The sequence below is a fragment of the Phalacrocorax carbo genome, chromosome 16 (genome assembly GCF_963921805.1).
Source record: "Phalacrocorax carbo chromosome 16, bPhaCar2.1, whole genome shotgun sequence".
NCBI lineage: Eukaryota > Metazoa > Chordata > Aves > Suliformes > Phalacrocoracidae > Phalacrocorax > Phalacrocorax carbo.
In genome coordinates, this window is record NC_087528.1 from 10535120 (window position 1) to 10549976 (window position 14857).

Consider the following 14857-nt stretch of genomic DNA (forward strand, 5'->3'; position numbering starts at 1 on the left):
GGCGCAGGGCGAGCGGGTTCTGGCAGCGCCGCCCCAGTGACAGGACAGGGAATGCGCACCGGAATTTTGGCGCTGTTTTTCCCTCTTCTGCAAATTTTAGCATTGTGCTTTATGGTCACCTGGCGGAGTCTGCAGAAGACTCCAGGTTTCAGATATTTGAGGAAATATTAGTTTTCAGATACTAATGAGTTTATTAGCTTTGCTGCCACGTTAAATGTTTTTCCTTGTTACAGACAACTCTCCCGGGTCATGGGTCTAGTAGCCCAACACCCGGCCTCAAACAGCAGTCAAAGTTAAGAGATGAGAATAAAAAGATATTTAAAAATAAATTTATTTAGTCACCATCCTAAATGGCTTTTTATCTTCATTGACATTTCATGGAAATAAAATTAACCTAGACATGTTCAAAGAACAAATACACTGTAAGGTCATGGTTTACATATTTTCAGACTGCACGCTTACATTATTTAACTTGTATTTAATTTCTGTTTTATGTCTGTGCTTGAGCTTAAATAACTTCATATTTGGGAAAAGAAAATGAAGCTTGTCACTGTCGGGGTGGCTGCTTCTATTTTTCTGAATCTTCCAGTACAAAAGTAGAATAAGGGTCTCAGATTTAAAGAACTGGTTACCAAAAGTCCTGCCTATTGCTAAAATGACTTGCTTAACTACGCATGGATGCCGAGTGTCATGTTTGGTGCGATTCAGTGATCGCTTATGAAATGCGAATTTAAGAGCAGGCTGGCTCAGAAGTTGCAGAAAGAATTTGTTAACAGAAACAAGCGAGCAGGATCAGATTACCGCTGTCACAGAGGGATGTTTACAGTACCAAAATTAGAAGTGGTACACACCAAATGGCTACAGAAGAAGCAGCAGTAGCACAGCTCTGCTCAGAAACGGGGTACTAAACCAAAGCAAAATACTTCCTAAAAACCACTTCAGAAAAGTAAATACTCTATTTTCACCTTGCCGTTTTTAAGGTGTGACTGGCTGCCTGGTTTATTCTTGGTTCAGGCCCCGCTCTAAGCTCCCCGTTGCAGTATGTCCACTGCACTAAGATGAAAGATGAAGCGCGAGTTTACTTAAACCTTAATTGTTTTATCTTGGTAGATTTGAACTGTTTACAAAAGAAGATATTTGAAGTCATGGCTGAGTGTCAGCGCGAGCTGCTTGTTATGCTCAAGCTCTCTCAGTGCTAAAGCAAGCACAGTAAATTCTGAATTACAATAAGCATTAACATCAGGAAGCCAAACGAGAATGAATATTTGGGGAAGATGATAATTACTGGCATACGTGTATTTGTTCTGTGTTGGAACTACAGAGACTTTGGCATACAGTGGTGTAATTCAGAGTTTAAACCAATTACGCTAAATAATAACTTTTCTTTAGCTACAGCAAGGTGTCCAGTATTGAACATGACAAATTGTCCAGGGTGGTTAAAAAACCCCCAAAGTGCAGATTATTTCTATCTTGCCCTTCATGCTTTGTCTCTCTAGTTTTGGACTCTGTTTATGTGCTGAGAGTTACATTTTCAATAGCCCATTTACAGTTGTTACGAAAAACAAAATAAAGCTGCGTTGGCGAGTAAGCCTAGCAGTCTCTCAGCGTTCCAGTTAGTCTGAGGGGTCACTTTTTACAACATGGAAAAGAATGAATGTCGCCTGTATGGATTTCTGGCAGTTGGGGCTTTTTGTAACTGACAGCTCGTGGGGAATTCTCTCGGGGACACCACGCTATTGCAGAAACTTCTTAAAAGACTCACAAGTTTTGGGACGGGATTTCCTGTTTCAGGAGAAAGCTGCTATAGATTGCAGGATGTTCTCCAAATCCCGTGCCATTTATTTAAATTCTTGATATGAAGTTTTCTAAAGCAAAAAGGAGCTATAAATGTAGAGACTAAATTAGTGAACTTCTAGGCAAAAGGGTTGTATGAAATAGTGGGGTTTTTTTTGGAATACAAAAGCCTGGAAGAACAGTCTTGGGCATTTTACTAGTAACTGCCACTTCTGGGAGACCTGCTGGGTATTTGTGGTGTATCTGGCTTAAGATGGTACAAAAATGTTACGTTATTCTTAATATTGTGACACAACAAAAACTTCTGCCATTTGAAATGGACATGAAATATAGATGCATACATCGTAATGAGGAAAGGGATAGCTAACGAAGGTGTATGAATGTAGCCACCTTCAGGTTTTCATTTTTGAGTTAACTGGAAGGTACTTCCTCACGCAGGGAGGCGGCCCTGCCAGCAGTGAGAGAGACACGCAACTATCTCTGCGACCTCATGCAAGTGCCCAGACCGCAGCTGGTAGCCAAGGTAAAGTATGGAAATGTACTCCTGAGGGGGTTCGTTTTTTTTAAAGCAGCATAGAAAAAAACCAACTGTGCCGCCAAACGTCCTGGGTACTCGTGTGCAACCGCCGCCGTTCTTCGCTGGTTCGTCGGTATGTCAGTGTGCCCCGGGAGGAGCGCCTTACCCCAGAATATGTGGAATTGCTGAAGACTGTTGTCTTAAGCTCTTCCAGTCTCGGTTCTTGAAAACATTCCAGCCTTGTAGTGTGACATCTTACTCAGACACAACGCAAGAATGAGATAATGCAGTGCAGATGTTTCAGAAACTGTTCGTCTGCCTTTTCTGAGGAAAGAAAAAGGATAAAAACTTCCCAGTCAATTTAAACAACAAAATTGTAACGTGGTTGTGCAAGCCACAGAATGCTAACAGTGCCTAAGAGGACAAATATAATCTAAAAGCTAATACGTTCATAAGATGACAGGCAGTATATCCACCTGTAGGTCCTGTTTCATTTCCATGTAGAAGGTTTGGAATTGCCCATCTGCTCAGTGTTTCGGAAATACAGAATTCTCCGCTTTGGTAGGGGTTTCTGAGGGGCTCCTGCCCTCTCTGTCCAGCGATGAGGAGGCTGATTTAGGGAACATGTGCTAACGTGACAGCTTACAAAGAAAAGTTATTTTCACTTTTGAGCAATACAAGGTGAAAACACTTGATGACCCAAGGCCAGTACCTCAGCATCCACAGAGGCCCCAGTATCACAGGCATCCACAGCACATAATTTATTCTGTAAAGTGATTAAGCTTAAAAATAGTGGTATAGCACCTTATTCTTGGCCTTTGCGATTTTTATTGTTCTGCTTTCATAGTTCTAGAACGTTTTGTCCTTTGTAATTATTTTAGAATTCAGATACATCACCCATGAAGGCTTCTTCCCGAAGTTTTTCCTACTAGAGTGGATCTTCATTCCCTTCGGTTCCTCATTAAAATATCTGAACCCCATTACATTTATTTTCGTGACTAGAATTCCACAAAGCATTATTTGGTTGCCCTGGACAGTTCCATTTCAGAACTGCATTAGCCCTTTTCACAGCTGACAGTCGCTGCCTTTTCCCCTCCGGAGCGCCCGGAGGGGCCCTGAGCTAACGGCACCCCCGACGTGCGCGGTGACCTGGCTCCCTGTGGCACCGCGCTGGGTACGTAAGCCGTTGCGGGCAGGTCTTCCTGGGTAACCGCCGATAAGCCTTTGCACTGAAGCTGCCCCTAATGTAAGATCCTTTGTTTTGAGTTGTCATTGATATAAAAATATATTTTTTTAAACATATACCTTTAAAAAAATTGGGCAGAAGCCATACCTAAGCCATCTATCAATAACCTCCAAAGACACCACGCTGTCCCCATAGCAGCCTGCTCACCTTCCTGGTCTTACCGAGACAGGGCTGCAGTTTTTCTGCTTTTAGCACAATTGTAAGAAACGGGCAACTAACATTTTTGTGGTTTCTGGAGAACGAGAAGCTGAACCCCTCGCCCATACAAGGCCTTGGTTTTAGAGCAAAAGTTGCCCCGAGCATTGCTGTTTCAAGGTTTTTTAATAGAAATGTTTTACGTTCAAAATAAGATGTTACCAGATGAATGCAGGGATCTCAACACACCTTATTTCAACTCCTTAATTACTGGAGGCTGAGAGAAGCCTGACAAGTGAACAGAAAACTGTCTCTGATATAAACCAAGGAATAAGAAATAGCCAATTATACGTAGAGGTATTTCAGGTGGAACTGTTACAAAGAGTATCATGGGAAACCTGGAAGTGATGTGGCTGAATTTGGAGCAGCACCTTTTCTTCCTCTTTTAGCACAAGCCCACAGTTAGTATAGCTTTTAGCAAAAAGTTCAGCCTGCGCCTGCTGGCGTTCACTGAGTGACGCTCGCTGCGCTAGGAGGGCTTCCCACAGCTGCCCAGATGTCCCTGCTAGCGGCCACTTTGTGCTCCCCCAGCACAACACTGCTCTGCTTCAGGCGCTCACAGGGCCTGAGCACGGGGGAGACACGAGAGAGCAAGCCAAGCATAACATTATGAAAAGGTGAATGAGGCTAATTTCATATGAAATCCACACTTATCATTCCTTTAAAACTTGTACAAATAAAATTTGCTAAAGGGTAGTTAAAAATTAAGGTGTTCAAAAGGACTGTAAATATCACAGCGTTGTATGGCTGTAGGTTCTCCTCCATTTAGTTTACTTAACTACGTGACTGGGATACTGTTAAAACAGCGATACATGCCGCTCGACGTGACCTCTTTTTTCTCGTTCTCTCCTGCAGAATTCAGCATAACGGCGGTGCAGGCACTGGCTGCTGGTTTGCAAACCGAAGCGCTGCCTTCAGGTGCCATTAGGACTGGAAGAGTTTGTGCTGCAGCATCCCGACAAACTGGATTCTCGGCCCGAGCTGCGAAGCGCGCTATTTAACGTAATAAGAGGCAGAGATGATGTCTTAAAGCATTGTGCAGATATGCCATACGAAGGCAGCAAAGAATCATTATGTTTTCAGTTTTAAAAGTCATTATCTGTAGCCACAAGATGGCGGTTTCTCTTCATACTCCTGTCACAGTTGACCTGGGTTTTTTGATGTCAATGATTTACACTTCTACAGCTCTGAACGGGGCCATTCAGCCTGTGCTTGCTGTACACACATGAAATATTAAATCTGACTTGCCGCATTACTCTCTTAGCTCTGAAAAACAATTCTTTTAAGATGGGCAACGCTTAGTGATAATGCAATCTTCCGGAACATAAAGTATCTCTGTGGCCAAGTCTGTCATTAGTATGTCATAGTCCAACAAAAAAATCCAGGCTTCGCTTCAGCTAAAGGCAAAGCCTCTCGTAATAGCTCTTTATAGAACTAATTCAAGGAAATGTTTTGTGGTAAACCAGCATTAAGAACTGAAGCTTTATTTTTGACTTGAAGAATACAGAGGTGACTCAGTACTTCAAGCAACTGCTAGGAATTCAGACCATTTCTTATTGACTATAAAATGACCCGGCTATAACATTTATCTTTGGGAAGACTAAGGTGATGGGGAGGACAAATGCACAGGCACCATGATGTTAGTTCTAACTACACTGTGTTATTTGATGGTTCTAATTAAATCCCACTATCCCAGCATTTCAAGTAGAACAGTGGCTCTCTGTGTGTGTGTCTGTGTGTGTAGGTATACGGCTATGAGAAGTTGAAAGGAAGGCAAAATTCATTCAGAGGTGCTAAAAACGAGACGGTTTCCCTGTGAAATACCTGTTACAAACTGCAGCAATCTGCTGCTGCAACTGTTCCTTTCCAAAACTACAGCCTGTCTCACTCGTAAGAGTCTTTTTCCTTTTTAAGAGATCTATAAATTACATTATTCAGTACTTCTTAAGCATACTTGCAACCTGGACTGGCAGATGAAATTCAGTTTAGCGCACTGTTATTTGCTGGCAAGAGCCTGAGCTGGCCACGTGGCTGCTCACACCACGGGGGCTGCCTGCAGGCATTACGGCGGAGGAAATACTCCTGAACCCACCACCCATGTTGCCACACTGTCATTAAAATGGAAGTTTCTAGTAAGTTCTCAGATGATGTTGGCTTTGTGAAGTTATACCTCTAGGTCCCTGCTGCACAAAAACAGGAGTTGTGTTGGCAACGCCTGCTTACTGAAAAAAAACCGGAGAAGGCGCAGTGAGAAGCGTGAGCAGCTGCACATGTGCTCGCCGGGCTGGCAGGTGCCGCTGCAGCCACAGCGGTACGTCTCAGCCAGCCCGAATCAGCGGATGCCACACCTGACCCTCAGCACCAGCCCCGGGCAGAGCTTTACCTCGGCCAGCACCGGCCGCTGCGCCAGGCGCAGGAATTGAGCCAGCCCCAGGGAATGGGCCCCGAGCACCGAAACCCTCTCTGTACGCTGCCCGCGGCTGTAGGCTTTGCTTGGTGCATTTTTAAGGGTTCCCTGTGGTGACAGCCCTCTTGTAACCTCACGGCCTGCATTTGATGGTTATTTAAATTAGAAATACAATTTAACAATCACCTTGAGTTTGGTAAACAAGTGATGTGCAATAGCAAAACGAGCAAACAGCATTAGCCCTAGTGTAACCAGGCCCTCCCTTAGCAAGGGGCTGCTCAGCACAAAGACTAATTTAATGAAGCCCAAATTACTAAAAATTTCTAATCCGCTGAACACTTGGTGTGCCTACACACAGCTACATAGAGACTTATACAGCCTCAGCATCACTGCCTTACCTTGGGTTTTAGTTGAAGTGATAATAATCCATCCCTTCCTTCAAGTTCAGCATGTTCAGGTTTGTTTCAAATGCTCCACCTGTCAAATCCTGTGAGGGGCGAAAAAGCAAATTAGCGCAACCAGACAAACTCATTTCCAGCTGTACCAGGTTTTGGTAATTTGGTTCGTCAGACCACAGGAGAAAGTCCCACTTGCAGAGCTAAACACAAACTAACCAAGGCTCAGAAATGTTTCCATTCAAAAATGAAGTGTATGTTTAAAACTTTTAGTGTTCAAATCAGCCTGTTTGCTGGGGGCTGTTGGCTGCCGCGGTCTGCGGCGGCGGCTGCGAGGGCCGTGCTCGGCCCCGCGCTGCAGCGAGCTAGCTGCGCCGTCTGGTTTCCAGCGGACCAAGGCTTGAGTTTGACAAGAGAGTGATTATTTTTTTTTTAAATGTAGATTTTTGACCAATAATTAGCCTGTCTGACAAAACAAACCTTTCATCAAGCAACTGAAACATATTGCACAGTTAAAGGTGTTTCCTTTTGAGCCCTAGTTACGTTATCTGAACAGGAACCTGGGAGGTTTGCTCCATGAGCACTCTTGCAAGGCGGTGATGTCATTAAGAAAACATGCCAACTTCAGCATTTCTGAGCACTTCTACTTTGGTCTTCACGGAGTCCTTAATTCTACTGATCTTCAGGCACGTCACCAAAAAAAACGCACTGAATTAAAGCTCACGGTACTCTAGGAGGTGGGTAAGGAGGTTGCTCGTGTTCTTTTGGTTGGCCCAGAGCAGCAATAACAACGTACGGCAAGTGTTCAGGGCGGGAAGTTACAAAAACAGAGACCAAGTGAAACTGTGGAGTTAAAGGAGGTGGAACACCTCGCTTTGGCTGGAATAACTGGCTTCAAAAGATTGCTGTGGGATCTTTAATGAACCTGAGTTCAGAAACGAAGGTTTCAGTCTCACGTGGAGGAATGCACAGCCAGCTTCCCAGCGCACCCTGGACCCATCAGCTGGGCTGCTCATAAGCATGCTCACAGCATCTGGGTGCTGCTGCGAAGCCTTCCACTCGAGGGGTGCTGCCACCGCCATCAGCAGGGAGCCCAGGAACAAAACAAGCTGACCTGTCTCCTCCAAACCTCTGCATTGTTTCTGTGGCCTGAATTTATACAGGAAAGGAAACGCTTTCAAACCTCTCGCCCAAACAGCAACGCTGTGCCACAAGCTCACAGATTAACTCCCCTTTCTCCTAACGATTCCCATCTACCTGCCATATTCTATTTTCACTAGCGATGCCAAAAAATACATAATCTGATCCAGAACTTCAACAAAAAACCCCCATAACTACCAGTCATGAAATCATACCTGGGCTCGCATGTTTACTAACCATTAAAAAAATAATAGCTAATGACTAATGTGGAGAAGGGCAGGACAGGGCCCGGGGCACTAGGCTTTTTAAGCAAGGGCTCCCCTCACCTTAGGTAACCAATTTCTTATCTGAGCGATAACGCCCTGATTGTGAAAGATGTTGAGTACTTTTTACTTCTTGCAATCAAGAACACTTGATGAAATTTCATACCTTGAAGGACTCGGTCCTAGTTTCGCAATTCAGTCAAGGTCCCAGACCTTCATGGGTCCATCTGCTAAAACTTACCCCTCCTGTCACCAGGGATTCTACCCAGAAATGTAGGTCTTCATTACGCCCTTTAGCCTCCACTAATGATTTCATAAACCCAAGATTGCCCAAGTTAGGACAGGGTACGAAACAGTTGCATTTAGCTTGCTGAAAATGAACCTGCTCTAAAGAAGGGTTAAAAAATATTTTTTAATACATATCTCTGTCTGTATCCCTCTATCTAAAAGATCCCAGGTGCTAAATAAAGCAGGGGAATTACGAACAATTCTCTCCTTCCCAGAGCCCAAGACTGAGGTGACAGAACAAGGCAGGGTTTTACAATAACTGGTCTAACAGTAAATTTACTGAAAACGTTCCACAATCGAACTAGTTTAATTACTGCGACAGGAAAATAAAAATCCCTTTCATTTCAGGCACTTGGAATCCATGCCAAAACAGGGCACAATACATGATTTCTAAGCGTTTTGCTTTTACCTCAAAGCGAGAGAAAATACTCAGTGCAAACCCTTCGGTGAAGTGGTACCGCAGGCTGCTACACCGTTTCGACGAGCTGAAGGCGCGCTTTTATTCTCTTCAGCAAAACCTTGCCTAGGCGCGCGCACACCAAGCAGTTTCGGCTACAGCCCTTTGTGAAGCCATTTTAAAACGCAAACTGAGCGAGGATCACATAGGATGGCTGCTTCTTCAAAAATGATTTCATATGGTAACAGAGGAATGCCAGTGCCAGCGAGGGAGGAACTGCCTGAAAAAATAAATAAGCAAAAACACTGCTCCGAGTACACGGCCAGCGGAGTCGTTTCTTGCAAACAACCCACTTAGTAAACATATCTAATCTTCAAAATTCCCCTCTTAGAGCTGCATGTAAACAGGCAGGTTTTGTCTGTACCAAAACTAAAAATAATCCCCTACCACGAACTGCAAAATAAAAGACAATAAGGCCCCAGGACACTTTCTTCTTCAGAAGGATGGTGATGAACTTCTGTTGGTAAATAATAAAGCTAAATTTGGAAGACTGGGATGTTTAGGAATTTGTTAATGACTTTTGTTTAAGAAATTAGCTACGAGGATCTGCAGCTAATTCTGCCTTACATAAACTGCCAGCATTTCCACGCCACACGGCGCTAGGTTCTAGCTGTTGCGCTGTCGGCTCTCTACACAAGACATGTCCGTACATTCACTGGGGTTTTGTGCGTTTGCTTCTTGCGTGACCTGAAACACAGAGCTGGGGCAAGCTCCTTGCCCTGAATAGTTTGAAAATACAGGTCATTTGTAACCTCTCAAACCCAGGAGTTTTGGTTTTGCCCCCACAGTGTGCAGGAGGATAGCACCCCTTTTTGCAGAGGAATTTTATGTCTCCACGTAGCCTTTCACATCAGCCTGGGGCTTCAACTTGTAACAGCAACATTTTTTGCACAGTGCCATTTGATAAAGCTGGGTGAGCAGCATCAGAGAGGCAGCAACAGGTATTGCAAAAAAGACGTTTTTCATTTGATGCAGTCTTAATATTTTACGTACTTATCCCCTAGCCTACTTTTTCCTGTGCTCCGTCTTTCAAAAAACATGTTGGCAGAAGGAATGTAGAAAAGGTGATTAAAGAAAAGCAAGTGGGCAGTGTTGCTTTCAGCTGTGCCTTCAGATGTGGGCCGCCCAGAAAGCAAGGCAAACTCAACCTATAAATACAGCAAAGACTAACCCTCAGCATTATAATTGGCCTGCACAATATCAACACAGATGAATGAGAGAGTTCAATGCTCTGCTCTTCTTAACCCATTTAGAAACCATTTCCTTTAGTGGTCAGGTCTAGAAGCTTGAAAGCTGCTGCAGACAGGATACCTGAATGTTTAAAACCACAGACATTTATCAACTTGTTTTGTTTTGGTAGAAGACTACTTTCCATGACAAAACTACTACTGAAAACCGTGGCCATTTCAATCCACGCACAACCTTGCAAGTAGTAAGAGTGGGATTTCACAGACTCTGACAGCCTCCAGAAGACTCCTAACAGTAATAAAATACAGAAAGTATGACAACAGCTGAAAGAGGTGCCTAAAAACTATTCCTTCAGACCAGCTGCGAAACCGAACGGTAGAGAAAAGGAGGGTTGGTTGCAGAGCAGGACTCGGAGACCCTCTGATTCCGCTTCTCTCTCCACCGGGTTTTACACTCCCTGCACTTTGATACAGATAGATTTACGGTTCTTATTTCTTAGGTTGCTTGTGGTTTCTCAGGTGATAACAGGGTATCAGGTAGCCCTAACAGAAAAATTTGGTTTCAGTTCTTTATTATAAACTTGTTTTTCTAACAACCCGATTCTCTGTCTTCATAATATTAAATAATATGCTATAATGACACAGGTTCATGTTACAAACTGGTATCAGCATGTTTAAAATCTGTAGAAAGGTAAGCTCCATGACGGGCTTTCACTACGTTGCTACGCAAGTCTATCAGCAGCGCTGTCTGTTTTCCCAGTGCACAATGCTGCCGGAGCTCCATGCGCGTGGATCTTTCTTTACCTCTGCGCTAGGGTGGTTTTGCCACCAGCTCTTAAAACACCAAAATCCACAGTAGCCGCCACGTAACTGAACCATGAAGTGAGAGGGGCGAGATGACTCGCCTGCAGTTTCTAAAGATTTGGCTCCATACAAATGTCTACTGACTTCCTTAAATTCACTGAAAGAGGGAGCTGCTTCCGAGGCAGATTTTAGAAGCAGCTTTACAAACTCTGAAACTGTTTCAAGTAGGTCAAGTTGTGTTTCCAAAGAAAATACTGCATATTACTGAAATGATACTATAGCCTACAGTGTTCTGTGATCAGCAAGTAAAAAACGCTCAGTGGCCGTAAGCGGAAAAATACACCGAAATCACAACTGAAGTCGGGGACCAGAGTTTTCAGGCAAGACGCTGTACAACAGTCTCACTGTAAGGGCTTCACAAAGTAGATGTGCTTTGTAACGAGTCGCACAGATGTTTCATCTAGAGGCTTCCACCCACCATTGTACGTAGCACAAAAAATTAAATTAGTTGTCATATTACCAGCTTATCGAAGAGTCTATCGACCATCAGCAGGTGCTAATGCCCGAAGGTACTTTTGGGCTGGCTTCACAACTCACAGTTACGATCTCAGGGCTGACCGTAAGGTTGGGAGTGCTCAGTTAAAAGCAGACTGTACCAGAGGAGATGCAGCTAATCAATCTTTGACCAGGTCTAGTCGGGCGTTAGAATGTCGGTGTTTACATGTAGCGACAGGTTTCAGTTACTGTTAGAGATATTTTTGCGAGCGTTTGCAACTAGAACGTATTTACTATTTTGCTTTAAAACTTCTGTGTTATCCCATACGCTGTACTTTGCTATTTTAAATATAACAGCAAAATAACTGCTGGTTATCATCTTCTCGTTATGTCATTAGGTCAATTAAACCACTTGAAATAAGAAAGTTACTGCAGCCAGGCACAGAAGAGGCTTCAGAATTGGCAGCGCCAACCAAAACAGTTTTTAAGGTCTGATTTAAAAAAGAAAGCCTTTGCATACATAAGGCTGCAAAATACTAGGACGAAATGAGGCCAGGTGGCTGGCTGTATATGCTCGATGTTGTTAGGCAAGAAAGTAAAACAGATCCAAGCTCCTTTACAGAGGATGTACCTTTTACTGTTCTTAAGACTACTTTACTTAATACTGCTGGTTTAAATCCCTGAAATACTCTGCACAATCAATTTGATAAAAAAAGGCATCTACAATGCATTTCAGTTGCATAGTAAAAGCTTCGAGGAGAAGCTCCTTACAGTAAATAGGAATGTCATTTCATAAGGAGCAAATGCTGATTAGGCACATAAAGCTAAGGCTGACGGTGGTACTCACCAGCTTCACGCAGATGATGAAAGGTGGAGTTGCAGCTCTGAAGTGACATACAGGAATTCTTGGCTTCGGTCTCTCCTGCAGGAAGAAGCAGTAGACTCAGTAGAGGCACACACTCGTCAGCTTAGTTTTAGGAGCTGCTAACAGTAAAAGGGGAAGAAAAGTATTTTGAGACCTCATGCTAAATAGTCAGCTGGTCACAGGCTTCCGCTCATTATTTTGCCAGTCGTTTCCAGTACCCCTTATTTCCTTACCATAGTCTTTCAATACAGTTGTGTTTCTTTGACCGAAGTTAGACATTACACCAGATCTGAATTAAGAGCTTTCTGCTGTTGAAAGGAGGTCTCACTCCTCTCCTCCACTGCCTCTTCCTTACCCCCAACCTCTACTTTTTGCCCGTTCCCAAACAAGTCCCTCCTCGATCTGATCGCAAGGTACGCTGCTTTAATAGCCTACCCCATAAAAAAAAAGTTCCTTCTCTTTTCTGGCAGGTTTTCTGCCACTTCAGTGAGCTGCATCAGCTTACTGTGCCATCAGAGAAGCATCAGAGCAGGCACAATAGCGGGTACAAAGGAGAATCTTTCCCTCTCAGTGGGAGCTGTTAAATGGCTTATGCCCAAGTGGGACTTCACCATGGATCCAGGCTGCAGACTTTTCTAAGGATTCACAACAGGTTGCAGCACAATCTTCGCTATGACTGACCTGAGAGGATGGCTATGTCTTAGGAAGACAAATGCACAGGATCTGTAACGATGATGCTGACAGTATTACTGCACTGGCAGCAAGTCCTCAGTATTCCAGGTCAAAATCCTGGACCCCGGCTGCTTTCATGCAGCTGAAAACACTCAGTAGCTTCCCAGTACAGACTTGGTTTTACAGTTACTCTAGTCTAACCACAAGCTGTACCTGAGGAGGTGCTGCTCCTCCTCTCCCTCTACCCCTCCCTCAGTCCTACTCCCATCAGAGATAAGGATCGTGCAACCTCTGGGTAATTTGATTCACAAGATAACTTGCAAAAGGTAACCCTTGATTTTGAGGATTCCCTTTCTGCCAGATCAGCTAACTGAATCAAATCATCCTGCAGCCACAAGAATGCTAGACCCACTGTAAACAGAGCAGCGGGAGTGTGTGGCCGAGGCCAGCGCGCGACGTCGGACCACCCCTGCAGTGAGCCGGGCTACGCTGTCATGTCAAATCGCGCTCTCCAAGGCTGCGCTCGCAGGGCGCGACCCAACGCCCAGTGAAACTCAGAACTGTCTGTCCCCCGACTGCTGTAGGGACTGAATCTGGATACTGCAGGCCTTGAGCTAATTCCTGCCAGGAGATTAATAGTGCAACAAGACAACATTATTTTTTCTATATGGTTTGTTTATTGCCATCTTAATATCATGCTTCCTTACCTAGGGAATAAAATATTGCTGCCTACAGCTTTAAAATTAAATTTTGATTTTAAACTTTAAACTTCAGTATCCGAAGGAACCCATCAAAGTTTTATTCAGATACAGTGAAACTAATATACAGATAGGTTACAATTAATCACAGAAGCTGTCTTTAATAGACACTTGACTTTTATCTATCACGAAAAAAAGTTCTACTCCCACTTAAAAGAAAAAAAAAAAACCTGTCAGTGAAGGTGATGTTTTACCCCGTCATCTGAATCCTTTCAGAGTAGATATATTTTTGTCACTCTAAACTGACTGCAGTGAGTGTGAGGTCCATGGCTCTGTCTCCGTAGTTCCCACTCCAGCAGCAATCCCCAGCTATCTGGTCTTCTGTCATGGCCTCCTGACCAACACGAGCTGCTACACCCTATCGAAGATCAGCGACGTATTCTTTTACCCCATTTCCCAGAACACTTTCAGATCACAGTAAAGAAAGCGAGAGCACTTGTAACTAACCTCAGATGCTTCGTAAGTGTAGAATCCTTTTGCTATTTTCTTTTCATCAACATCACAGAATGCAATTACCTGGCAAAACAGAAGCAGAGCATTTCAATACCATCCTTTGCTACCAGCAGATACTTCCCCTGCAGTGCATCTATGTAGGTGACGCTACAGGCGCGTGAACGAACACCAGAAGAGGGCAACGCACCCTGGTCCTCCCACCGAGCTTAAGCATTTATTAAATCCTTTCCAGGTGTATCTTAAGGAGATGACCCGATTTTGCAGTTGTCTCTGAGCACGTTATGTTTTTACGAACATGAGAACAGGTGATGTAAGTGGCTGCATAAGAGAAAACATCTATGAGATCACCAACTTCGTCCTCAGCGATATGCTAACATAAACTAAAAACAGAGACTAGCCTCCTCTTTTGGGCACTTCCACTGAACGCCTACGGCTGGATAATACAAGCCTGCCTCTTTCTGCCCGCCCCAAGCATACGACGCAGCGCCAGGTACCTCAGTGTAACAGTGCCGCACGACTGCTTTGGAAGCTCTGGTAATACCAGCCTCAATTCCAGGTCACAACACACCAAAGGTTCGGGAATTCCTGTGGTTTTGGACTTTGTATTTTTCAACTGAAATGTTCAGCAGATTTGGTGTTTAAACACATAATTACCGCTTCATTTTGGTTAGTCTCACTGTAGTTATGGAAGCGTGATTTGCAGCCCTAGTTGCCAAGTATTTCAGATGGTTTTTTATTTGCATTCCTCATAAATATGCAGGCAGATTAAATGCCTGCAATCCAAAATACGCAGTGGCCTCATTTTTGAGCCATCAGGTTGCCAGTAACACTTCGGAAGACTTTTTAAAATAAACATTGCTCTGTTTTCCTCTGACTTCCTCTGGATCTATTCGTACCGTCTACACTGAACTCTTACACTGA

The 14857-nt window shown here is 43.9% G+C and overlaps 2 protein-coding genes across 10 annotated transcripts in view; one reads left to right on the forward strand and one right to left on the reverse strand.

Annotated features, from left to right (window-relative positions):
- TBCD (tubulin folding cofactor D) overlaps positions 1–5450 on the forward strand; it is a 132111-nt gene extending 126661 nt beyond the window's left edge. For all 3 annotated transcript variants that reach the window (XM_064467145.1, XM_064467143.1, XM_064467144.1), the window contains exons 39-40: positions 2233–2317; positions 4608–5450. In XM_064467145.1, coding sequence (XP_064323215.1) covers positions 2233–2317; positions 4608–4619 — 97 coding nt within the window. In that variant the 3' untranslated portion in view covers positions 4620–5450. The remainder of the gene's footprint in view (positions 1–2232; positions 2318–4607) is intronic.
- B3GNTL1 (UDP-GlcNAc:betaGal beta-1,3-N-acetylglucosaminyltransferase like 1) overlaps positions 316–14857 on the reverse strand; it is a 135162-nt gene continuing 120620 nt past the window's right edge. For 2 of the 7 annotated variants that reach the window (XM_064467147.1, XM_064467148.1), the window contains exons 10-13: positions 13931–13999; positions 12036–12110; positions 6558–6646; positions 316–2635 (exon numbers count right to left, since the gene is read on the reverse strand). In XM_064467147.1, coding sequence (XP_064323217.1) covers positions 6566–6646; positions 12036–12110; positions 13931–13999 — 225 coding nt within the window. In that variant the 3' untranslated portion in view covers positions 316–2635; positions 6558–6565. Of the gene's footprint in view, positions 2636–6557; positions 6647–12034; positions 12173–13653; positions 13842–13930; positions 14000–14857 lie in introns of those variants that run through there. The other 5 variants (XR_010375452.1, XR_010375453.1, XM_064467150.1 and 2 more) reach the window with 5 other exon arrangements.